General features: G+C 45.4%; 2 protein-coding genes across 2 annotated transcripts in view; both read right to left on the bottom strand.

Annotated features, from left to right (window-relative positions):
• Positions 1 to 9,152: 9,152 nt before the first annotated feature.
• Positions 9,153 to 26,278, bottom strand: part of Non1 (nucleolar GTP-binding protein 1) — a 36,479-nt gene continuing 19,353 nt past the window's right edge. Inside the window, exons 10-17 of the mRNA XM_089548026.1 lie at positions 20,650 to 20,721; positions 20,487 to 20,538; positions 20,294 to 20,391; positions 16,931 to 17,043; positions 13,555 to 13,642; positions 13,410 to 13,478; positions 12,499 to 12,630; positions 9,153 to 9,394 (exon numbers count right to left, since the gene is read on the bottom strand). Of these exons, the coding sequence (XP_089404152.1) occupies positions 9,242 to 9,394; positions 12,499 to 12,630; positions 13,410 to 13,478; positions 13,555 to 13,642; positions 16,931 to 17,043; positions 20,294 to 20,391; positions 20,487 to 20,538; positions 20,650 to 20,721 (777 nt within the window). The 3' untranslated portion in view covers positions 9,153 to 9,241. The remainder of the gene's footprint in view (positions 9,395 to 12,498; positions 12,631 to 13,409; positions 13,479 to 13,554; positions 13,643 to 16,930; positions 17,044 to 20,293; positions 20,392 to 20,486; positions 20,539 to 20,649; positions 20,722 to 26,278) is intronic.
• Positions 20,734 to 26,276, bottom strand: LOC149339270 (uncharacterized). The gene has a single exon (XM_089548025.1). The coding sequence runs from the start codon at positions 23,479 to 23,481 to the stop codon at positions 21,571 to 21,573; it is 1,911 nt and encodes a 636-aa protein (XP_089404151.1). The 5' UTR covers positions 23,482 to 26,276; the 3' UTR covers positions 20,734 to 21,570.

Genomic DNA, 26,278 nt, shown 5'->3' on the forward strand with positions numbered 1-26,278 from the left:
CTTCGGCAAAGGGGATTAGCTGCTTTTGTTCACGGCGACGCAGTCTCCGGAGGCGCCCCCACACCAGCGTTCCTTGCGTCTTCTCCGAAAACCAGCGCCTTTGGTGAACGCAGCCCGATGGCGCCTGCCTGGCTCGCCTGTCACCACTGGCTGGGCCTCAAATCCCAACAGCGCCCATGTGCGATGTCAGTGCATGGTAAAGAGATCCAGGTGGTCGACATTATCCGGAACTCTGTACTACTCCGCCCCTCATAGCCTGAGTCGTTTTGGGGCTCTGAACCCCGTAAAAACACACAAAAAAAATTTCCGACCGGAGTGGCGAGTGTCCCTTCCCCTCGGAAGTCGCGCGGCGTTCCTTTCACCCCCAAAGTGCGCATTCGGGGATATTACCTTGCACGTGTGCGCGCCTCTGTGTTTGTGCTTCGGTGTCTTTAGTGGCCGGTTGTCAACGAAGGTGAGAACAACCACAACAGCGGACGAGAAAACGACGAGCGGCGAGCAGTGTGTGTGCGGTTTCTCGACTGCGCGGATGCGCGAGCAAGATGGAGCGAGGTGTATGAAGCGGCGAGCGTGCATTTATCTTGTAAATAAGTTTCCGTTGTATATATAGTCGTCTTTTGTTTTCAACGTACGAGTTCAACCGTTTTTCCAATCAATGTGTATGATGAGTGTGCACCGAGAGCGTGTAATGAAGCACGGAAATGAATTTATCACCCGTGTAATTACGCAATTCGCCCAGAAAAATCCGAGGCGCCTACAGTTGCTGTTCAAGGAAGACTGACGAGTGACTGTAGTTGCGTGTTTGTGAACATATTGTGCTGTGTGCTGGTCATCAATCCGGGTGAGTCGAGAACCCGTATGCAGCAAGACTGAGCACTCTTCTCCACGAAGTGACAGTATCTTTTTGCATTTTTTAGTAATTTTAATTGTTTCTTCGTTGATAAACTCCAATATATCTCTCCTAGCCACGCTTTAATTTGCTGTTTGTAATTTTTCTTTCATGTGCGTATTTCCCTTCTTTTTTATTTATATATAAATAAATGAATTTACTCCGCAAATAGTGCCTTTTTGCTACGAACATACCCCCCCCCCCCCCCCTCTGGCGCCAAGAACCAATGGAGCCCCCCCCTGCAAAAAATTCTGCGGACGCCCTTGTGCTTGCTTTTACTACTCGGCGAAGTGGACCCGTCAGTACGAATTAGGACTACAAGTCGTTTTCACCGGCTGGGATCGTGACCTTTCTTGGTGCGTACTCAGTCTCAGTTTACTCATTGAAGTGTATTTTATGCTATTTTTGCGTTCGTAATGAAAAAATTCTAACGCATTTATCGGCACGTTATATTTTTACGCTCACTCGTTTGGCTGTTTTGCCAAACTCGCTGTGTATTGAAACAAAGGCTGGTGATGTATGCAACTGGCCTCTACTACCGAAATGTGGGCATGCGTTCGGATGGTGTGCCGAAGTGCGTGTGCAAGCACACTCCGCTCAGCACGACTGCCTTTTAGTGCTGCAAGGGCAACCTTTCACGCTTCATAGACTTGCGTCGGTTAAGTGGCGTAAATTACTGGGTTTGTTTGTTGTGGTTGCTGTGCCATTCTCTTGTCACCTGTAAAAGTGAACAATTATGCTTTCTTTTGCAGCAACCCGGGCCTGTTGGGCTCGGCTGAAGAGTATTGATGCCACCGCAGCTGTTAACCTGACGATTATGCTCAACGAGAAGATTCAGTGAAAGCGCCGAGCGCAATAAAATACTGACGCACTAGGAAGTCATCTGCAGTGTTTTGGGCTCCCATGATGGCCATGTACTCGCTTACTCAACTGTATTTGAGCTAGCTGGAGTGCTTGGACGTCCCGACGACTCCATAGGGAAGTCTGTGGCTGGGATGCAGTAGGTCTCCGTTCCATCTGGAATTGTAACAGGTGTCAGCTGCATCTCGTATTGCAGCTGGTTCCAGTCTGGAAATGTGTCTCTTAAAACAGTAGGACTGGAACCAGTTAGAAATTTTCACCTGGATATTGATCTATGTATAGTCATATTCTCTTTATATAGACGTCTAGGCTACGTAGACTGGGCGTACTTACATGTTCACAAATATCTGATAAATGTAGAGCGTGATGTCTGCAGTACGTACCTACAACGTGAACTGGACCCCAATTTTCATGTTGTAGGTACGTAGATTTTTCGTAAACGGTACTAATATGGATGTCTAATGGAGGTGTCTAATGTCCAGCGTAAATATCTTGCTGATGTCTATGGTACGTTTTATGGTTTACTGGGACGTGACTGTCAACAACCTTTAGTTGGTCTCACTGGGCTAGGGAACATTCTCTTTTTTACAAGCGTGGTTACTTTTAGCTGGGACACCCTGTATAAAGGCCAAAAAGCTACACCAGTCTTCACAAAGTTTGAATTCAAGAGGAACAAACTGTTCAATAACCTGCGTGCTTTATCCAGTGGAACGCCGGCGGCTACGCACCGCTGTCACTTAATTATACTGGTTTCCTACTATTTAAAATAGTGTTTTCATTCGTGCCGCGAACCTGTTGCTTCGTAAACAGACATAAGCGCAGCTCACAAGTCATTTAGTGAATTTTAATTCAACCTCAACGCTCCGCAGAATTGCGCACGGCCATCCGAAAGTACTGAGTGACGCCGCATGGGTATTTGGGCGACATGTCATGCGTTCCACTGGCTTTGCTAGTAATCAATATCCCACTCAAAGATGCAGACGTTAAAGCTATGAACTCCTTTCCACAGGGAGCGATAAAGATGAACATTAACAGTGCTGTAATTGGGTAAATGGGCACTCCCTTACATCGGTAAATCCCATGTAAGGCAGTGTTCATTTCCTTATACGGGATTTACCCTGATTACGGTACGGTGGCGAGCAGCAGCCGCCATTCGCTTCACTTATTTGTGATTCCTTAGGATTTCCATTTCGGCCGCGCTACATCGCCGCGGTGCAATGATGATGATGGTGGTGTCTAATGAGCAACGGTTAACGCGAAGAGATGACGAGGAATTGCCAAAAGCTTCGCTTTTAGTTTCAAACGTTTCAAAAGCGCTTTTGTGATGCCGCCACTACCATGCATGCTGTCGAGGCGAAGCTGAGAAGGGCGCTTGCAATCAGTCTGAAGCTCCTACTGCGCATGCGCAAAACATGTTAGCGACAGGCGCATGCGACAGATGGCGGCTGGGCGGCAGGCAAGGTGACAAGGGCGTGCGCGCAACTTTTTGCAGGAAGGTGGGGGGTGAGGGGACCGTTGCTTATAAGGAACCGAAGGAGAGGGGGAGGGGGCAGGAAGACGGTAAGCAACCACAGAAAAGGTGCTATAAGGAGTCTAAACTACACAGATCGGCAAAAAAGCCCTGTACTTCAAGAAGCCACACCGTGGGTTTTATTAACGAACAAAGCGTTATTAAACTTAATAAGCGAAATGCGACAGGTACTCTTCGTGAACAAGAGTAGATAGTCTTGCTACATAAAAGATTCACGCGAATTGATGACCAACACGCAACACGTATGTCCACGGACACGTATCTGCAGTCAGTCAGTCTTCCTTATAAATAGCAGCTGCAGACGCCTCCGGGCTTTTTGGCCAAACTGCGTGATGACAGAAGTGATGAAGTCATTCTCACGTGTCTTATTTACGGGGCTTGGAATGGTCGAATGATGGGATAGTCGAAATTGTGTCAGGGATTTAGAATCAACAAGGACATGTGACACCCTGTGAGGGTGTTCACTCACCGCACAAAGAAAAAGAAAACGTAAAACTTTTCTCTCAGAACCGTCCGCTATCTTCAATAGCCAGCAAAGCCAGTCTTTCTATTGGCTCGAAATCCTGAATGGCGTTTCATAGCGGGACTTGAGTGTGCTGACCAAGCTGTGTATACCTTTTTGCTAGTGCATATACAAAAGAAAAAAAGCCGAATGGCGCATATCCGAAATATCCGTCAGATAATTAATTTTAAATGAACCAAAGAAGCACTCAATTTTTCAGCTCAAAAAGGTCATAGATTAAAGGGCAACTGCGCTATTTCTTGAAAATTCTGCAGTATTCAAGGATTCAAATCTATGTAGGCTGTAGGTAAAGCATGACGTTGTTTGTTTTTGAGCTAGCATTTGAAACGGTGAAGTAATCGGCGATTAAATGTTAGACTTCTCCTCGCAGCACCAGAGGAGTGCGGAGAAGTTCAGTGCGACGTCACTGACCGTAAGATTTAAAATTCACACTGCTGCCAACTACGCCCTGTCGTGTATCGTTGGATGCTGCCAAACAACGCTCGGCGGGCTTTGCTTTCACTGTCATTGGTTTTCTTCCTTCAAAGCGAGAGTTTATGCGTTGGAAACGTACCGGTATCGTAGATGATGTCACCATGCACCCCCACTTGGTTGTATGCACTGCGGAGAAGCTTGACGGCCCTCCCTTGTTTTCATCGGCGATCACGTCACCGTTTCAACGGCTAGCACAAAAAGACTTCGCATGCTTTGCCTGCAAGTCTCCCACACTCGAGCTTAAGCTCGTTGAACTCTAAAACCTCTGCAGTTGCCCTTTTGAGGTGCTTGATTTTCTGTGGCGGAAAATTTATTTTACGCAGTGTGAACAGAGAATCTGCAATATTCTGCGTGAAGCCTCCCGCGCCTTCACGCGCAGAAGCGGCCGCGCGCTTCGCCCCAATGGCCCAAGGTCGGTGAGAAGTTGGCTCTGCCTAGTAGCTCATAAGCCTAGTGGGTGAGCTCGCTGCGGGCACCAGAGAAAAAAAGAAAAATCACTTTATATTGTTGTAGTTTGGCTCCAAACAAAGTCGAACCTGTATATATCCAACTCGAAGAAGATCACGAACTAGTCTGATATATCGATAATTCGGTTATGCCGGTGTGCTGGCAGCGCCAACATTACGAATAATAAAGTAGAGAAGCCGGCCATGGTAAGATTTTTCTATCTCGCCGGCGAATCTGTCGACCAATCAGAGAAAACAGCCTAAAACAAAACCGCCTTTCCCACAGAATTGTTGCAGAATTTTAGAAAGATAGCGCCAATCACGATATTGTTTTACCATGAATTCCAGTTAATCATACTTCACGCTAATGCCGGCCTCGCTGTTAGAAAAGAGCGCACGCAACCCCGCGGAGCTTGTGAGCCTGGCTTAAGCTCTGAAAGTTGCTTCTACCTGCTTGCTACAGATGGCTTGCAGTACATGTACACATCATCATCATCATGACACTAACTGCTTCTTCTGCCTAACAAAGACTTCTCCTATATCCCTCCAAATGACCCCGTCATGCGACAGCTGCAGCCAACTTGCCCCCCCAAACCTTCTAATCTAATCTGATCACTGCCAGCCCTTGCTTTCTTTCTCTTGGAATCATTTTCAATACCTTAACAGGCTATCGACTACCCTGCCTTCGCATTACATGGCCTACCCATTTCTTCAAGATTTCAACTAGGATATCATCAACTCACACTTGTTTCCTGATCCATTCTGCTCTCTTTTCGTCTCTTGTAGGGACGCACTCGTCCCCTGTGGTTCACTTTCCCGCAATGCACCCTCAACTCGTTTTCTCTGGTTAGCTCCCCCGCAATGCACCCTCCGTAGTTGTGGGCCGCCGCGATCTGCTCCAGCGGCGCGCTTTAACTAACAGAGGAGGGCGCTCGCGTCGCCGCGACACTAGCGCCACGGATGGCGTGTTTGCTGCGCGCGCGCGGGGGAGAGACGGGACTTTCTGCTCGGCACCGGGAAAGCGTACGGACGTGTCGCGCGCGGCTCCGCTCATCGTCGGTGGGCGACCTCATGGTGGGAACATGTTCCCGCCAGCCCGTCCCGTCCGGCCTCGGAGTTTTCCCTTGCCCTAGCATGGGCGAACATTCGCTCGTAACCGTGCTGGTGAGTCGGACGTCCTCGATTCCTCAGCGTATTTTGTTGCTAGCTGGCGTTATTGTTGTTGTAGCAATAAATGCCTTGTTTGTGTCAGCCAGTGTGTCGTTCCTTTGTTCCCTCAGAGCAAGGCCCGCCGTGGTCAGCGTGCGCTCGGTAGCGTACGCGACCACGGGGTGGGGTCCGGCGGTTTTGAACTGTCAGCCGCGCTTAAGCGGGGAGAACGTATTTATCTCCACCAATTAAAACCCCACACTCTTAAGGCTACATAGCTTTACCTTTCCACAGCTGACTCCACTGTCCTCAACTACGGTCCAACCCTTTTCATTAGCCTCAATGTTCCTGCCTCACAGGCATGTACTGGCAAGATACAACTGTAATATACTTTCATCCTGAGGGACACTGGTAAGCTGCTATTCATGACCGAAGTATGTGCCAAATGAACTTCAACTCATTCTTATTTTCCTAATTATGTAGTCTTGGTCAATAGTCTTCAGGCCAAAGGCTTTTCACTTGAGCCACATAATGGAGCCATCTTGGCACCATTAAAAACCAACATGTACATGTAATATGTACGTCAGCACTAAAAGTGGAGACTACGCAAATTGCGGTTTTTCAGAGGAAAAATCTGTGCTTGACGAAAGTTAAGTGGACAAACAGGCTAGCGTATCAGTGAGGCCGGCCTGCACATATCCCAACATTGCTCAGCATTGTCACACAGCACTGCCATGTAGTTTTGCCAGGTCACGTAGTATCTCTATTATTGCTCATACCTGTACACAGGTCACATTTAAAAGTGTTCGAAACACAGATCTTTGAAACATGTGCCATTCACAAAGTGCAAAGTGCCTGGGTAGCAGATATTTACTTGCACCTATCTGTGCACACAGATTGATTCCTTTGTGGGCTAGCATCCTTCAAGAAGCACCATGGGTGACTGTGGGCGACCAGTCCCAGTTCCCATGACGCCATGCAACCAAGCCACCAAGCTTAGCTTTCTTACTTCGTCCTCATGCACACAAAATTAGAATATGCATAATTTATATGTGCATGACCAAATAGTAAAGTAGTGTTACTTGGCTATACTTAATCGTTTTTTTCTCAAATGCACCAACATTTCAATGCTACCATACCACTTTCGAATGCATTGAATTGGCAGTACAATTTGCTTTTCTTCCCAAAGTTTTTTTACTTATTCACCTGTGGAAGTACACATGCAGTGAATCTGAATCACATATCGACAAATCACTAAGCTAACAGTCAAATTTTAAGGCCAATCTTCTAAGCCCCACACACAAAGCAACGTATACAGAGCTGTAACAGTGACCAAGCACACAAGCCAGGACTATTCACCACATGCCCCCATAAAGCTGTGAAAAGTCTACGATCAAGACTAGGCTCATATAAACTTATCCTTTGCAGAAATTTATCGCTCTTATCAGCATTAACCCATAAAGAACCAAGAAAAATCAGATGGATTTTCTTCATTTTAGCACATAATGCTCCCTTATAAAGAAAAACAGATTACTGAAATTTTGTCATGATAGCTTCATTCATTCCAAAGTTACACAGGTGTACATTTTATAGTATGCTGGGGACTACTTCACTCCACTCCTACTTGGTGGCGTGAATTTTGTTAATGTGTCCATGATTTCCAAGCAGGGTGATGCAACACTTCGTGCAGGCCCTCATGAATCTTTTCTGGCTATACTGGCACTGCAGTTATTCTAATTTGCGTGGGAAGCTTTCTCCTTTTCAAAGAAGCATCAGACACGATTCGGCCAGAGTATCTACGAACTGCTGGTTGCCGCATGTCAAGGCGTAGGTAATGACGAGCAACATTTTTACCACAGCAAAAATAGTCACCTGGCTCGTATCTACCAATTTGATAGATCATTCAGGCATTCACAATTGCAAAGTTGAGCTTTCATGTCAACAGCCACCCCCCTTTTTGTCCCTGATGCCAATGTAGCAGCAGTTAATGGCTTGATTCGAAATGTCGACACCTGCCATACCACTGTTGTAAAATAAAAGAAGTTTTGGCTTACAGAAGTTCTGTTTTTCATGCACTCTAGGCAACCACCGTTTTACAAAACATGCAGGTTATAGCTGCAGGCCTTACTGACTACACTGCTGTCCTTAGACTTCAATAAAAGCACGTAACCAACACTATTGAAGCAAGAACCAACTTTTCCTGACTGCTTCTATTCCGTTGCTTTCCTTGGGCAGAGCAGACACTTCCTAAACGCTTTTTGGCGAACGGTTCCTGTAGCCCGAAATTCCTCCCAGCAGAGCGTTGACTGGTAAAAAAAAAATGCCAAAAAAGAAGAAATGGTCACTAAGCATTGAAATCACCTCAGGCAATGACAGGACAACACACGCTACCAAAAGTTTCTTTTCTTCACTGAAGAAATTTCCACAGTAAGTATGAAATGCATAACAGTAACCGTATGCTCTGAAGAACATCCAGGTCTTATAACCAAAACTTTATTATAACCAATCAAAGTCACACCACCGTCATATTCAGGACAGCTGGTGACAAATGCAGCAGTCTCTAGGGCCTCGCTGAGCAGACAAAGTGGTATTTTTTCGAAAAATTTGCAAGGAACCATAAGATCTACAAGCTGGAATAGATAGGCACCGTTGTGCACACAGGAAGACCTAGCGTACTATAGAAAGTACAACAGCGTATAATTCATAACGCAAAAAAAGCCAGGACGTGCTGTTCTATACTTGAAACTAGCATAATATGTACATAAACGCGGCCGCGAGAAAATTAGAAGCCGGAGACTACCGGTGCAGTGCATGGGGAACAAACATCCTCAAGTTTCACCATAGAAATATGACATACTCAGGAGAGGAAGCGTGCCTTCTTAGTTAAGGGGTATCGGCCGATCCCCTGGTGACAAAAACATGGCTATTCGAAGAGAAAAATTCGATCTTTAGTTTGAAATCATAAAAAAAATTAACTGTACCTTTAAAAGTACGCTGGGCGCTAATGGGTTAAGCTCTAATCTGAAGCTTCAAAGGGCAGAAACAACCAATAACACCCCTAAACCTATTGCCGGCATTCAACAAGCAAGGCAAAGGTAGCCAGCTAAATCTACATTTTTAGTCTACATACTGGTCACTCCGCTAGCAATGTTTATGTTCACTCTCCTTCTCTATTTGAGTATTTGATCTTGAATGCACATACAGCGTGGCAAGCTGAAGTGTTGCAGTAACTCTTCCCTGCAAGCACCTTTATCCCTCACTCAAGAACGTATGCAGATATGCACCAAATGGCAACAGTTGTCCTTTATTATCTGCACTGCAACGGATGACAAGCCAACACACTGTAGCCACGCCAAGCATAGCTGGTTTCACCGGCGGTCGGCTTTGCCCACGCTTCGCCGGCCAGCCAGCAGGTGTTTGGGCCTGAGGCTGGGGATGGTACGGTCGCCCTCGCCCTTCCTGGCCTGCCGGTTCATGGATCGCTGGGCCTTCTTGCCCAGCTTCTTCACCTTCTTCCGCATCTGCACAAGCAGCGGGATGACAGACAGGTGACCACTCGCACCAAGAACCAGGAAGAGCAAGTCCCACATTTTATCGACCAATAGGGGATATTCAAAATTCCGCAAGTGCGCTTTCCCACATAACTATGTTGCCCCAAACAAGATGGCTGACTTCGCTATAAAGGAACTACGTGGGCTACAGACAGGTGCTAAAGGTGTGGATGGAATGTAAGAAGCGTATTTTGGAAGAATCAAACAAAAAACCAGTCTTTCTTGCTTTCTTTCAGCAGGAAACGCATGGTCAGCCATCTTGTTTGGGACAACATTGTTATGCGGGAAAGCGCACTTGCGGAATTTTGAATATCCCCTATTTTAGAGAAACACTGAGGACAGCTCCATCCAATTTTAGTGCTCTTGGTAAAAACAGATTGCTTGGTTCTTTTGGACTATGCTCATGTTTGCTTGGCAGAAAAGGACACATTCATTGCTTGGGAAATTGGATTTAAAAATAGAACACTTTTTTTTTCACCACTCCATTCATACTCAAGACACCAAAGATAGAAAGGATTCCATGATAACCTGCCAGGAACAAATGGTAGTGCAGCGTAGCCCGAGAGATTTGCAACAACAACAAAAAACCATTGCCGTGATTGTAGTTTGGTTGTGAAAACAGTCAGAAGCCGGGGCACTTGTACCGAGTTTATTTTAGGCCTTCTCTAGCTGATGAAAGCTCTGGAAGTGAAATTAGCTATTCTGTCATTAGAGTGCACTAATCTGTCAATAAAAGTCCACTTCAAATTTCCCTCACTCACTCGCTCGCGCACGCACACACACACTAATTCCAGGCTTATTTCAGATAATTTGTCCCCAGTGTTCCTTTACAGTGCCTTGAAACAAGGCCCATAGAGTTCTTTCTCTATCAACAACAAAAAGCATGCTAGCTGTTCCCAACCTGGACAAAAATATCAAGAATTCAGAGACTGTACAATGTCCTCACTACCTTGAGATAAAAATAAGCGCTAAGAGACAGTTACGAAAAGAATTGCAACAATATGCACTTCGCAGGTGTGAGCCACACTTTCGGCATTCACTTAGTACTCGGGGAAGCGGAATGCAGCAGTTAATACAGTCATGCCCACTTACAATGACATCAGCTAGAACAATACAATTGAACCCGATTATATCAAACTCGGTTAGATCGAATAATTTCCGAGTACCGTAAAGCTACAACGTGAATGCATAGGAAAATGTACGGCTATACCATACAAAAATTAACAGTCACATCAGATATATCGAACTTCCGGCAACACTGGGCGACTCAAGAAGCTGGCCTTCCCTTACTACGTAGCACGTGCAGACCAATGGCTTTTACCATTACCAAAAAACCTAACAAGAACTTGCTAGGTTTTTTGGGGACATTCAATAATTCAAACTTCCGGATGATTCACACTTTTTTTTTTAATTAACAATTTTTTATAGCCATTACAAAAACTGAGCCCCTCCGAGGCTTTCCTGTCATTAAATGCTCTAAGTTGGTCATGTTTCCTTTTTCTTTTGAAATAACTCGATTGTAACAATTATCAATTATAACAATGATATTTCTATGGACTTCAATATTGTTATACAGTCCACGACCGATTTTTCGGGCTCTCTAGGGACCGTGAAAACGACCTAAAAATCGGGCAGTCCGTAAAATCAAATTTCACCGAGAAAATCACGAACTTAGTACCAGTATGCCAAAGAAAGCGGCCAATTATATTGCACACATTCTAAAGCCCCAAATGACTATATTTTGCCTCGCGACATACCGTATAAACGCGTATAAGGGCCGCACTTTTTTTTTTTTTTTCAGATTCGAGGGTCAATTTTCGGGGTGCGGCCCATACATGCGATGTGCGAAAAAAAAAAATTTGTTTAAAGTAAAAACACACCAACCAGGAAATGAGCGACATTTATTCTACGTTCAATCGTCACTCGCGGAGTATTTTGACTCTTGAGCTGGTGCTGTGGTCTGGTGCACGCTCATCCCAAAAGAAGCCGCGCAGCATGTCCGCTTTCAACGCGTAGCCGTTGTTCCGAAATTCCATCACATAGAGGAGCAGCTCTTTTTCCAGTTCGGGAAACTTGCACTGCTTGCCTCAGAAAGCACACTTTTTGCAGCTAGTGTTTCTCTTTTGGTTGCACCATCATCGGACACACTTCTCAGCCATGTCGAATTTCCTGCCTGCTGCACGCCTGCCGTGTTCGAGAGCTAACTCCCAGCCGTGTAGCTTAAGAAGCTTGCCCATCACGCTAAAACTGCGAAGCTCAGCGGCAGCATGCGAAAGCCACAATCTATTACAGCGAACGTGCTAACATGCTACAAAAGGCTGGAGCTGGCCATACCGATGCCGATGTGAATAGCGGAAAATCTCAGCGGAAAAAAAAGTTGCTGTTGATGATGATGAAGATGATCACGGCCTCGAGCACCATCCATAGACGGCACTTGGAAGCTCCTGTGCGCGCGCGTGGCCGCCACGATCTGCTCCGGCGGCGTGCCCAAAGCGCGCTTCGATCGTGGAGGCCACGGCGTACATGTAGCCTCCGCGATCGTATTCGCGTTCCGTATTCGGGACGAAAGACTCAGCACAGATGAGTTCCGTGAACTCAGACTACGGTTCAAGTTCGTGCGGCGGAAGACATTCAAGAACAGTACAAATTTGAAAACACGCGAGCGCAATGTGCCGACTCGCGCAGAATTTCAGCGCCGCAAGTTAAGAGGCTCCCTTTAAGCTTGAATTTCGTTTTGTTTGATCAAGTTTTCGATCTCTCCTGCAGTTTGAATTAATGAGGTTCCACTTACACATTATATGGCGGCTTGGGTACTGGCGGCGAGTGCGAACGAGGTCCGAAAAATCGAGTGGTCAGTTGCGGTGCGTCCGAAATTTCAAGCGCTCTTACACACGGGCTCTATGGGCCATGTCGCGGTGCCGCGAAAAAGTCCGAATAATCAAGCATGTCCGAAAAATCAGGCGTCCGAATTTTCGGTCGTAGACTGTAAGTGGGTTTGACTGTACTGGTGAAGTCCAGCTAAATAATAAACGATGCAGTACTTGGGTTTGGCAACAATGAAGTACAGAACCTACCTTTGTATCACGGATGCCCGATTCGTCTCTTGGAGTCCTCGAGCTGCTGCGTACCCGGCCTTCACTGTCCTCCCGCTTCCTCTTCAGTGGACGGGGAGTCCTCACCTCTGAGGCAGCCCGCTTGAAGTGCGTCTGAAACAGGGGGACAAAAATTTCACTTCCGGAGGTGCTTTTCCACCCAGTGGATCTGACACCAGGAGCATGGCTAAACTGTCTACAATACAATCTTCTTCTCATTATGGATTCAAATGTCATGTAAAAAGAAAAGCTCCTAGCCACACCATCTCACTCCATGAAAAAGAGAGATGTAGAATATTAGCTATGCGCCCTTATTCTTTCATTAGGACAGTAAGGCACAGTCACAGAGGTGAAGATTACAGCAGCTTGCCCATCGTGTTGCCTCTGACCTTTACAAAACAGCAACTGTGAGACGCTTTGGAACGGCCACATCGAAGGCGTACATCTGTTCACGATAAACGTGCGCCGTGAGAAAAAACGCACAGCAGTCTGTCTATAATGTCATTATTGCCATTACTGTAGAGCAAAGATGACAACAGAATAACCCGCATTGTAAACCAACCTGTGAAGACGTGTGCCGTAAGATCACTGTGCATCTGCGGGCAGAAAGCTAGAACTGAAAGTGACAGCGCCATCTCAACAAACACTTTGGAAACTGCGGCAGCCCTCAACCTTCTCTAGGCTGAGAGGCCTGGCAGAGCAAACTCCGCCATGACGCACCAGACCCATCACAATGAGGCGACATCTAGAGGCTACTGCAGCCACCTCACGGTGTGTAAGCCTGGCTGGGACACCTGATATTTGATTCCTTTACCTGTCCCACCCTAACTCCTGCATGTAAGCCTGCCGCATTCTTTTGCTCTGAAAGAACAAATTTTCCACAGAACACTTACCCGGCCCTTGTCAAGTTCCACACCGAGGTCCGACATCTCTGTGCGCAGTCTGCTCACGCTGCGTTCCCTCTGGAATGAGAACGACAAACCATTTCAGTATGATGTCATGTACCCCAGCTAGCCGCAAAGATTCCCGGCAGCATACCTTCTTCATTATGGGCCTTGAAACCTTGGGCTTCTTGGTGTTGTCAATCTTGGCATTAAGTGCCAGGATGGCTTTCTTCTTTCGAATCCTGCGCAGATGAGAAAACAAAAATCACCTCCCCTCGAAGTCATTTGACAATAATGAGAGTATTGAATTGGATCTTATATTTGTAAATATGTGCCTGTATTTTCTTTTCTGACCTTTTACAGCTTATAAAAAGATTCCCTTCCAGTGAAAGTAGCCTATCCTTTGTTAGAAACTATGGGGAAACTTAGTTACATTGCACATGAGGAACGCAACAGTAAAATCGGCTAACTTGATGACAGGCGTGGCAGTTGGCACGTCATGTGATTTATGACATCATAACTGTCTCAACCAATGAGTGAATTTCATGACAGACCACAACAGTGGGTTTTTTCCGTGATGAGGCTTCTAATGTTATCACATTAAAACATGATAAGTTGCCGACACAGGACAATTTTAATTCGTCCTCGATGTCCACCATCCTACTCATGACGTACCGGAAGCAACAGCTAAGTAAGAGAATTAGTATAGACCTCCTTCACCCTGCGACGTCACGAAGATGCGGTGGCGCTGACGTCAGTAGCGACTTTCGCGCGGTAGGCAAAACAGGTTCCGCCTGCCCGTGCCTACCGCAGCTGCCGCAGCTACTGGCGGCTGCGTCGGGGCTACGCACTGCAGAAGTAGCATGTACTGACCAGCTGTGTCGTTGTTTATCCACGTAGTATCATAAAACGGAAAATTAGATTAGCCTTAATAGGTTTCTCGCATATAAATACCGCATTAGGAAATGGGCCGCGGTAGTAAAAGCGCGAAGTCTGGGTGTCGACAAGTGCTGCCAGTCAACGTACTTCATAGCAGGGAAATTTTTGCGCTCATTCAAATGAACAGCAGCATGGTACGCTTAAAACTGCGCAAGGAAAAAAAAGCATGTAGCTGCGCACGTACTTATCACCCAGCGCTGGTGTGCACGGGCGCCGGCAAGGTCATTCACCATCAACCAGTGCGTTATTTTGTTGATAGCACATCATGTTTTAACGTGTGTAGAAGTTATACGAAAATATAATGGCGCGTTTTAGGGCATTTAATATATTCTTGAAACTACTTCTTAACATGACCGACATGATCATTTGATTCTAGTAGAAAGCAGTCTGGTAAGTTGTGACAATCTTGCGCGGTCACGTTGGCATGCTTCGAACCGCGTACTAAAAACCACATTCTTTTCATTGCATCATGCATGTGTCATAAGTTGCTTCATGAAGTAGTACATGATCGCGAAGCCTGTTTGGAAAGAAGCAACCGCAGGCGGGCTACCAAAAGAGCACGTAGCGAGATTTACAGGGGATGAGGCAATGAAAAGTTTTTTCTTTATTGATGCATGATATATGTAACCAAATTTGGTGCAAATATGAAATTTCTCTGGTAATTTTAGTAATGCGTTTTATTTTCAGCTATACCTGGTACAGTTCTTCGGTAATTACAATTAACACGCTCGTCAAGTCACCCCGCGTCTTGAATAATTAAGTATAAAGTGCGGAAAGTTTTTATGCCAGCATGTCCCCAAAGCCCTGTTCTCTATGATGGCGGTATTACTTCTTTTTTTATTAGATTATCAGTACTTATGCTTGCATAGTCACATGAAAACTTTTGTTATAAAAATAACTAACATACTACTGCTCCTGTAGGAAAAAAATCTGGACATTTATTGCACTTCTCTACGTATCCGGAACCGTTCGCGACAAATAGAATCATTCTATTTCCATTATTTACAAATTTACGAAGAGGGGAGGGGTGCCAATCACTGAAAATGTGGTAGATCAAAAAACAAACCTTTAAGTTCACTCCCTTGTTATGGCCTCTACGCTTTCGCTTTGGTCAAAGAAATGCGGCACTGAAATCAACGAAACCTCTGATCCCTCTTCGTAGTGATGCTACCATTGTGGTACTCCGTCGTCGGAAAGCCGCAGAATTCGCGACGTGCAAGGACCATCAGAAACCCCCTTACCTCACAATTTTTTACGACCACAGAACAAAAACAGTAATTTTATGAATTTCTACTGAATATTTTGCTATATTTTTTTGTCACAAAACCAAAGACCCAGGGCTAGGAAAGAATATAATTTCAGGAATTCAAACTTTTCACTAAATCGACCAGTTTAAGAAGGGGAGACGTCGGCCTGCCTGGTGCCTGATCTGACTGCTAAAAAAAGCGGTTACGCGAGACATATGAGATCGGGACACGATCGACGCTGTCCCCACTTTTCGCACTGCGCGACACGTGTGTCAACAGATGGTGAGCGCACGTCGGCTCTGCCGAAAAAACGCCAGTGCTAACCTCACTACTGTCCTGAGGTAAAATCATTCTGGCTGGTGCAGAGTGTCAAAAACTTATCATTTTATTCAGTGCCTAGGTACAATACACTGTGGCGAAATACGCCGTACATGGCCAATGCGAGTCTGTGTACTTCGAGGAATACTAAGTTGAAAGCATCAACCATTGCTATGGTTCTCAGAAACTCAAAACGCGCACGCAAGCCTTGAAAACCGGCGCTGCGCCACCTCAACTCAACGTCACTCCCTGGCCTCTTGCCTACCGCGAGCCTGCAGCGACTGCAGCGCCACCTCGCTTGTTTGCAAACATGGAGGAGGTCTATACTCAAGATTTCACGCCAAGCACTCAGAAAAAAAAACCTAGATCCCTGAGAGGGACTGTGAAATCCTCAAATAAATGAAAAAGAAAAGCTAACATAACTTTAGAATTCATTTCCATTAGAAATAAACTCAAAAGAAAAAGTGCTGTGCTGACAAAATGGTTTATGGTTTGGTTTATGGGGTTTAATGTCCCAAAGCGACTAAGGCTGTGAGAGACGCCGTAGTGAAGGGCTCTGGAAATTTCGACCACCTGGGGTTCTTTAACGTGCACTGACATCGCACAGTACATGGGCCTCTAGGATTTCTCCTCCAAAGAAATTCTAGCCGCCGCGGCCAGGATCGAACCCGCGTCTTTCGGGTCAGTAGCCGAGCACCATAACCACTGAGCCACCGCGGCGGCTTGTGCTGACAAAATGTTAACTTACTAATATGAATAAATAAACAAAGGTTCATATTTTAAAAAGTGTGCAAGAACAACTCAGAATAGTCACCAGAATTGCATTGCCAAAATGACCAGTTCAAGGCTACAGTAAAATAAATGAACAGTAAATGGCACACACTGACATCACATTATTTTTTGTCTGAAACGCTGCTCGAAAAGTAGCCTCAGCAGTATGGTTGCTGGGGTGTATTCAACTGCAGTAACGCAACAGGGGAGAAACACAAGGGAGATCTTTAAAAAAAATCGGGACAGCATACTTACTGTCGAGCAAGGCCTCTGATCTCCCTCATTTCCTCATCTTCCTCGCTCTCAGGGAAGTCATAAAATCCAGCCTGCTCCCGAAGCTCTTCCTCTGCTTCCAGTTGTTTCAGTTTCTACGAAAAAACGTTAAACCATAAAAATTCGTCCCCAGAAAGACTACATTATCAATTACCAAAGACAAGGACAATGTGAAATCACAGAGTTAGTCCATTGGTAAAAGCTAGATGCTAAATTTCAAATTACCTCCCGCAGGACTTATTCACAACAACCACAATTCGAGAACATGAAAAATAAAATTTCACTTTTCTTCCACATACCCACAGCCATTGGGCCAAAGGCTGGAATAGGTATAGTACCAACAAAAATATTTGAAACCGAATAATAGTACTACATCATTAAATACAAGAATATGAAATAGTACACAGTTTGCTAGTGCATTATACGAATAATTAAGGACATATTCACAAGTGGTTCCTGAAAAAGAGCGACCCAGAACATTTTAAATTCAAACACGTAATACCTATCACTGAGGTGCGCAGCTACTTTGTCAACTTTCTCGCTTCCCAGACTTGAGGCCGAGCTGAACTGTTTATTAACTAATGTACGGCAGCGGCATGCAATTATTATGCCAAATTCCATGTCAGTTTATGGATAGGTATAACTATATTTCTTCAAATTCTAACACCTACCATACATTTCAAGACAGCTGTTGCCAAGCTTAATTTTTGTTACATATCAAGATACATAAAATACCTGCAGAGTACCCCCTAATTAAATGAGTGCATAACCTTAGTTAGCTATGATTATTGGCTTTCTCATTTAAGCACCAGAAACCTCTATTGGTGTAGTTACACCATGATACAGCACCTTTCCTGCAATGCTTTCCTAAGCAACATTCTAACCATTAAATAGAACACACTTTTATATCAAAGCAGTTGGACCACCGAAACTGTACCTGACACCTGGTCAAGTGCTGAACGAAAAAGATCTCACCAAGTAAAGTCATAAGGAATTTAAATGTGTACAACAAAGCTGTGGATTAATCCGGGTGGTAACCATAACAACTTCATTGGATAATCATTTTTTTTACACAATTCTACTGCTCCAAGAACAATCTAACCACATTACTAAAAGTGAAAGCTCACAAATGTGCATTGTGCTTCTTTGAGTAGTAAGGCTTGGACTACACAAGAGGACAATTACAGAATACAGTAAAACCTCGTCGATACAATTATCAAAAATGCGGGAAAAAAATGTGACATCCGAGAAAATGTATGGTCCAAACTGCCTAATTTTGAAAAATGTATCTGTTCAATGATGTACAAAGGCATTTGTTGACAACTTCATTCACAAAAATGTTGATGGTTTATGGTTTATGGGGGTTTAACGTCCCGAAGTAACTCAGGCTATGAGGGACGCCATAGTGAAGGGCTCCGGAAATTTCGACCACCTGGGGTTCTTTAACGTGCACTGACATCACACAGTACACGGGCCTCTAGAATTTTGCCTCCATCGAAATTCGACCGCTGCGGCCAGGATCGAATCCACGTCTCTCGGGTCAGCAACCGGGCACCATAACCATTGAGCCACAGCGGCAGCTACAAAAACGTTGAGTAACATTTCTTGGCACGAGGCCTGAACAGCTCATTTGTTAGTGTTCACAGAATTCCGCCCACATTTACAGTACCTTATGAGCAAAAGGAACATCGCAACACATCTGGTCCTTTGGTAGCAATGATGAAAGTACAGTCTTTGTCAAAAGTAACCAGGCTGCTTGTTTTACTTCTAGCTCATGCAGTGGAGCCCTTACAGCTTCCCTGTAGCTGAAATGGTCGTTAAAGGTAAGGACTGGGGGTCTTCTTACCTTCCAGCACCTTTCGATCTTAAGGAAAGCCACAAGGGCTCCACTATACAAGCTAGAAGCAAACCATACAGCCTGGTTACTTTTGACAAAGACGGTACATAGCCAAAATCTCTCCCTCATCACATTTGTATGCTTCATCCCTTTGAAACTGCGCACAGCGGAGAAGCCGCTGCTGACTGCCGTAGCGTTTTCCACACCTGGCCCACTCATATGTAAACACATCATTGTAGCTTTCAGACACTTCGCCCCCTGACCTTAGGCACCACGAAGATGCAGCCGCGTTTCTTTTTTTCGTGTCGCATCCCTGCAGAAATGGTGTTTGTATAATGGCACACCGTTATTTTTTTAATTTTTTTTTGTGCTTCGCCCTTTTGCAGACAAGCCATCATGCCAGTGAGTACCGCTGCATCTCAGCATTTCATGTCGTGTGCCCCATCTCCGGCCCAGCTTCATGGTCGCACATGTGCGGTTGGTCACTACACACATTACATGACCAGAATTTGTTAAAACTTTAAACGTAGCAGCCATGAAACTGCGTTATTCAGGAGCACATTAACTGGGAGGAATAACAGTGCAACTCTGTGGGACGTTTTCAATGAACTAGATTCAAGCCTACGAATCGGGAACATATCAACAAGGTTTTGCTGTAGCTGCCTCACGATTGACAACACATTATATAGTAACTAAAGGAAAACATATGCAAAGACATGACATAATGTAGTGTCCTGTCCTGTGTTTGCTCTCTTTGGCCTTTACCTAATCGCACGGCGATGTGTTTTTAGGCTCATGCTGTTTGAGCACAGAATAGCTTTACAGTCGCTCAAATAATTTACAACAGGGTTCTGAAGCTGCCTTACACTATAAAACTGCACAGTTTGGGAGCAGCATATCTTTAGCTACAACAGTTAAAAGATAACTGAGGCCAGGATGTGTGAGTAGTGGTGCTTGCCACACTGTAGTATGATAGTATTTTAAGACCACATTTCTTGAGTGCTACAATTCTCTAGTGATCCATATAGCAATCTCATGGTGCAGTACCATGGGATGAGTAAAAATTGTATACAGACTATACACATTTTAAAACTATTCACAAAAAAAATTAGCAAAATGTTTGGCACATTAAACAGCCCCTGACATTAAACAGCCCCTGTTAGTTCTAAACTAACACAAGAGTCCTCATTATTCAATTCATTATTTAAGAAGTAAAAATATTCTCCAATTCCTATGAATACAGTTTCTTTAGCAAGCCTGTAGCAATGGTGCGAAAATAAGCCCCATACAAAGTCTCCAACTAAAATAGAACATCTAGCTATTCAAAACAATGGTCAGGCATTATGCTAATTAAGCATGCTTCATGTTCAAAGTAATGTTTCTGGCTCTCAATAGCAGAATTCTTCAATGCTTCCAAGTCAAATACGCTTAGGCCCAGCACTTTGAGCAACACATCAGCACGCTATACAAAGAAAACATTTTCTAATACGGTTCAAATATTCCCGTACCTCAAAGATCTCCGGGTCGATGTAATCTGCAATGTTATGGCCCTCCCAAATCTCAGGTATAACGTCGTACTTTTCATCTTCTGGAAGGTCATAGTTCTCTAAAAAAAACGGAGTAAAGATAAACGAGGCAAAGATCAGTAAACTCCATGTGAATTTCACTGCTACATCCTGAAACATAAATGCTGTAACTCACTCTTCAGATCCAGAATATAGTCATCACCCAGCTCCTCTTCAATGTGACGTTCCTATGGAACAGACAAGATAATAACGGTCACAAGGGAACGAAGCAGTATTTACTCAAGAAATTCAGACCCACAGCACCTCCAGTAACTGTACAGCGGAGTGGACAAACGCACCAGTTTCTTTTTGGAGCTGTCAGCCTCCATCTTCTTCTGAAGCGCAGCTTCAGGAATGAAAGGTGGCCGTTCCTGGATACAAACGTACAGTTTGCAATCACACTGCAGTCTGTTTCATTCCAGATGGGCCCGCCCAAATAAGTCAGTTACCGTAATTACTCGCATAATAGGCGCACTCGCATAATAGGCGCACCCCTAGTTTGGGCGCGAAAAATCAGATTTTTTTTATTTCCGCGCATAAAAGGCGCACACCGAACTTGGCACGGTGATCAATACTGTATTTACACGATTGCAAGACGACGCCTCGCCACCCCCCGCTTCCCAATCTTTATTTTAAGGGGAGACACTGCTCTTTAAACTAACTTTGACAATTTTTATCATACATTGATGAAATTAGCATATGTAATGTATTTTTATGTTGTGAACACAAATATGCAATCTATTTTTACCTATCTTTTTTAGATTTTGAAATACTCATTAATTTAGGACTAATTATTCTGCCCAGGTTTTGATTGAGTTCCTCATAAAATATTTATTAAAATTTGATGTCTATATGTTCTACAAAAGCCAGAGTGTGCAACCATAGCATAATTTAAATTTTTGGTTCACTGACATAGAAGTTACAGACCTGTGAAATACACCCATTCAAAATTTTTAATTTCTGAAAAATAGCCCCTCCATTTTAATTAAATTTGGAAAGAGAAATGTTACATTGTTTTTATTTTATTGCATAGAGTAATTCAAAAGCTTTAAAATGCAACAAGAATTGTCCAAATCTGACCACCACATCTGGAGATATCTTGGGCAACAGTGTGTGCAGTGGTTAAAAAATCAGTTTTGAGAAAACAAGGAAAGAAGTTTGAAAACAGGTCCAGAGTTTATTTTCTGTAAATTCAGACTTGTAGTTCAAAGGATCTTATGCTAGAAGCCTCCAGGCACATAGTCTTCATCAATCTCTTTCCCTCGTTTTCTTTTCATTGCCTGCCGAAAGTTTTCAGCATCTGCATGCTTCCTGTCAGATGCTACTAGCCGACGCTGGTCCTTCTCGGCGCATCTTTGGCGCATCACACTGCTTCTGTTCACGTGCAGTTCCCTGAGGATGGCCTCACTGGCACGCTCTTTGCCAGCGTTAAACCTTGTGACAGCTTCTGCCACTGCACTCTCAACAGTATAAAGAGAGGCATGCCTGTGTTTTGGTACGAGTGACCATATCACGGAGTGTAGGCACTCGTTTGAGTTCTGCGTTTTGCCTCTCTGGCAGCGTTCAAGCAACTTCTCGTCAGAGAGGCGCGTATATATAGGCAGCAGTGCCTCTGCAACATAATCTGGCAGGCTGTATCTGTGCTTGGGTGGAGGTTCCTTCTTTGCCACGGCCTTATTGTAAGCGCACCAGCTTTCTTCACCTTTTGGGCAGAGCGAATGATTTGGCTTTGCGTCCGTGGAGGCTATATGAAAATAAGTTGCGAGGACAGCATTTTTCATAGCTTCAATGTTGCCCTGGTTTGCTTTCAATGCCCGTCCATAGTAGGTGGACAGTTTCGTGACAAGCTCACCTGTGAGCTTGCCCTTTCCACCAAGGCTCCTCTTGCCGTCTCCCTTGTTTTTTTGCAGTAGACTTCTCAGGGCAGCACCCATGCGCTTGTGAATATGGTTAATGCAGTCTTCCTTCTCGATTTCCACAAAGCCATAAATTTGTTCTTCATGCAGGGTATTGAATGCACGACTATCACCATCGCACAACATGGTTGTGTACCGTAGTCCATGCTTATCCAGTGATCGGCCAAACAGTACTTTCGCAGCCTCCACTTCCATTTGGCCGGGCTTGCTCGAGCTGTTTTTTTGACACAAGTGGCCAGCTCGCCATGCTTCATAGCGAGGGTCACCTTCTTTCGGGCCCAGTTCGCATCCTAAACAAAAGTTCGAAAGAACTACAAAATCGAGCACATACCCGGTAAAGAGTTCAATAACTGTTCCCACACAGATGTGTGAGGAATGGCCTCTCGTTAGCCATGTTCCATCATAGGAAACTGCAATATTGCCGGGATTTCCGAAGTTTAGCTGACCGTACAAGGATTTCACGGCATCCGCACATTCGCTCATCACATGCGTGGCAGCATTCAGGGAGGCAGGGTTCAGCTTTCTCTTCACGTATTTTTGATACGTTTTTTGGTGCAAACCACGTCGCGAAATGTTTAGCGCCGAAAAAATGTCATTGAGGACGGTTTGACCGTTTCCTGTGCTCGTAACGGCACGGGTCGCGAGCACGTTCACTTCAAACGGGTTGCACGTCGCGTTCCCACCTGCTCTCGGCGAGCTCCACCCGGCCTTGAGCTCTCCGCAAGAATCGCACTCGACAACGAGTTTGACTGCAATTCCGTACTCACGGCCCTTCTTTGACAGCGTCACAGGACTACGGCACACAGTGCACTGCACGCATTTGAGAAGCTCGTTCACGGCTGCGAGGCTTAGAACGGTGAACGCCGTCCCGTCTCCCGGCGCCTCGTCGATGCCTCCCAAAATAGATTGCTTGCGGCGGGTAGCGGACATCGCAGAAAGCCGTCGCTCTTCTTCTTGTGCGTGGAGATCAATTGCCATTTTTTCGGCTTCGGAAAGCATTGGCGTGTCGACACGCACTGTTTTCGGCACCGCAACGGGCGCCGATGCAGCGCTTGCTCCCGCCGTCACCGCTCCCTCCGTAGTTGCGCCGCACTGACTCGTGGGAATCGTCGCTGCTGCTGGCGGGTCTGATGGCTCCTCGCGTGTCCGCGGCCGCCGTTTGCGCTTTTTGCCAAAGGCATGAGCGGTTCGAAACTTCCGTTTTCCTCCAGCCATCGCGAGGTAGACACGGCAGTAGCGCGGTGCTCCGCTCGAAATGGCGAACGACGCTTCTTTGTCCAGCAGACGCCGCTTCCCGGCGTCCAATCGGGAGGCAGGATTTGCTACACGTGATGCAAAAGCACCAATGGCGCTCGCTTGCTTGTATTTTTTTGCGGCGGGCTAGCTCCACTGTTGCCAGACGGAGAACTGTTTCCCGCTAAAAAATGGATAGCAGAAGAACGCAGCTTCCAAACGAAACCAAAATGGCCGCGCTCCGTTGCGCCGTTGCGACGGGGCGCGAGTTTGAATTTGTCCAATTTTGAGGGCTTTTTATGAGCGAACACTGTCGTTGTACTGACTTTAAAATTTAATAACATGATAAATACTTGTCAGAGGACCATAATATTTGAGAAACAGGCTCTTCAGAACCTGAAGATTCCGAAAAAAAATATTTCAGAAAACCGATTTTTTCGCGATTTTTCGATCTTAAAGAGCCGCGTCTCCCCTTAACAAAGCTTTTGCTGAACTGACTACTAGTCCTCACTAGTGCTGCTGCGGACCCACAGCACGTACAACGACATCGCGTAGAACAGCCGCACACAGTTTTCAGGGATGCTCACTTCAAGCGTCTGTTTGGAAAGCTTGATCTCCAACCGGAAACGTTCCCGACTTAGGCCCGCAAAGACCTCGGCGCTTGGAGTCGCGTACGAAAATTTAGGGACGCCGCAGTCGCAACTGCCGCACTTCTCGGCCATGTCGTATTTTCCGACCTGCCGCACGCTAGCCGTGTTCGAGAGCAAACTCCCAGCTGTGTAGCTGTTAAGGTGCTTGGCCGTCGAGTTAAAACAGCAACGCTCCGCGGCAAAGCCATAAACCACGATGAACTATCGCGCTACTGCAGATCCCGGCACTTGACAGCAACAAAAAAAAAAAAAAAACGAGCTGGAGATGCTGATGGCGATATGGATAGCGAAAGCTCGCGGCGCGGCGGAGGAAAACGTTGATGATGATGATAAGCTCTACCTCGGGAGCCCTCCGTGGGTGGCGTCTGGAAGCTCCTGTGCGCGTGTGGCCTCCGCGATCAAGCACCCGTTGCGCGCAGCCGGAGCCGATCGCACAGGCCTCGGCGCTTGCATTCCGAAGGCTATTCCCGCGTGGGTCGTGGAAAGTTTCGGTGCGGCCCTTACACGGATCTTTTTTTTTAAATATTTTCTTCGGGAAAACGGGGTGCAGCCCGTACACGAGTGCGTTTACGCGGTGTGTTCACGCGGTGTGTTCAATTTTGAGAGTCGAAAAATTTCCGGAAATTTTACCCCGCGTAATAGGCGCACCCTGAACTTTGAGCCGGATTTTCTGGAAAAAAAAGTGCGCCTATTATGCGAGTAAATACGGTATATCCCATCATGCCATGCTGATGCTAGACACAGTCCATCCAGTTTTACTCTGGCAAACAGGCAAACAGTCTATCTTCCATATTGTTTAAACTGCTCACATGTGACTGTGTTTTTGAAGAATCAAATATCGTTTTAAAACACATCCCAAGGCTAAATGTGAAGGTCATAGACAGGGTGCCAGGTCAGTCAAACCTTGAGTTACATGACACCTATACTTGGGCCAGGAAACTAAAGTACAAATACTACCCTTAGACTGCAGTTCCAGTAAAGTAGCCAAACCTAACAGACAGAAGTGAGCAGCTTCCTTTCTTTACCTGAGCACTGTATGGTGTGTACTGTGTGCAGTTTTAATTTTTTCTTTCATGCCAACACCTTCTCGTCAAAGTATTTCCTATAGAATTGCAGCCTGCTGAGGACAAACTACACAAAAAGCAACTGATGCAGAAAAGCTTAACATTTCAATTGTCCTACAGCGACACCGTATTTTCCGGTGTATAAGACGCAGCTTTTTTTCAAAAATCTTGCTGATGCGTCCTATACAAGGGTGCGTCTTATACGCGAATTTTTCGGGTTTTTTTTTTTGCGAGTTCAGGAATTACTCAGGTTCATGTTCAAGCTTTTTTCACTGAAAAAATATCACTACCAATAACGTGGTTGTAACACTGTTACTACTTCAATACCGGGACGTCATGCGCAACTTTTCTAGGTGAACTTTATCATGAAACGGCAGGGATGACGACTTCCGGGATCACAAACACATGGCCGTTTCGGAGGCCCCAAGCAAAAGTAATGTGAAATGCCAAAAGATGGCAACAATCGCGCTTCTCGCCATTGTCAAGACAAGCGAAGGCAAGCCGGCATTCTTTTTTAGTCACCCTTTGCAACTTTGCTCCGTGTACGTAGTGCGAAGAGAATGTTTCAGCCGCGTTGCCTCCAGAAATGAGCGAACTTTTTGATAGTGCATCCGAAGATGAAGACTCCGAAGGTTTTAAGTAAAAAATAAAATGTTATGGACATAAAGAAGAGTTCATTTATTTTTCTTTCTTTTTTTGCTAAAGCGTGAGCGGCTATGGTGCGAGTGCTGCCTTTTTCGATCACTTAGCGTTGCATAAGAACTTCTCACAGGTACGGTGCATTTCGCGATGGTCGCGCTAGCGTGTTTAGTTAAGCCTCACTAGCCTAACTGGGGAAACTGGGGTGCGTCTTATATACCAACTTTTTCAATGACAGCCTGCATATATGGCGGGTGCGTCTTATACACCGGAAAATACGGTAGCTTCACCTTAAAACAAAAAATGCTTCTCGTAAGGTTTTTTTTTTTTTCCTTGTGCCGAAAATTGTCCTTACAGTCCTCCGTCAGCAGCCACGTACGGCACTAGTTTTGGCACAGATAAAACTGAACAGCCTGGCTGGACAGA

This window comes from Amblyomma mixtum, chromosome 6 (assembly GCF_055824585.1).
Source record: "Amblyomma mixtum isolate Tamu chromosome 6, ASM5582458v1, whole genome shotgun sequence".
In the NCBI taxonomy this organism is placed as follows: Eukaryota; Metazoa; Arthropoda; class Arachnida; order Ixodida; family Ixodidae; genus Amblyomma; species Amblyomma mixtum.

Coding starts and splice junctions, on each gene's coding strand:
- LOC149339270 (XM_089548025.1), bottom strand. CDS start 23,481: ATGGCTGGAGGAAAACGGAAGTTTCGAACCGCTCATGCCTTTGGCAAA.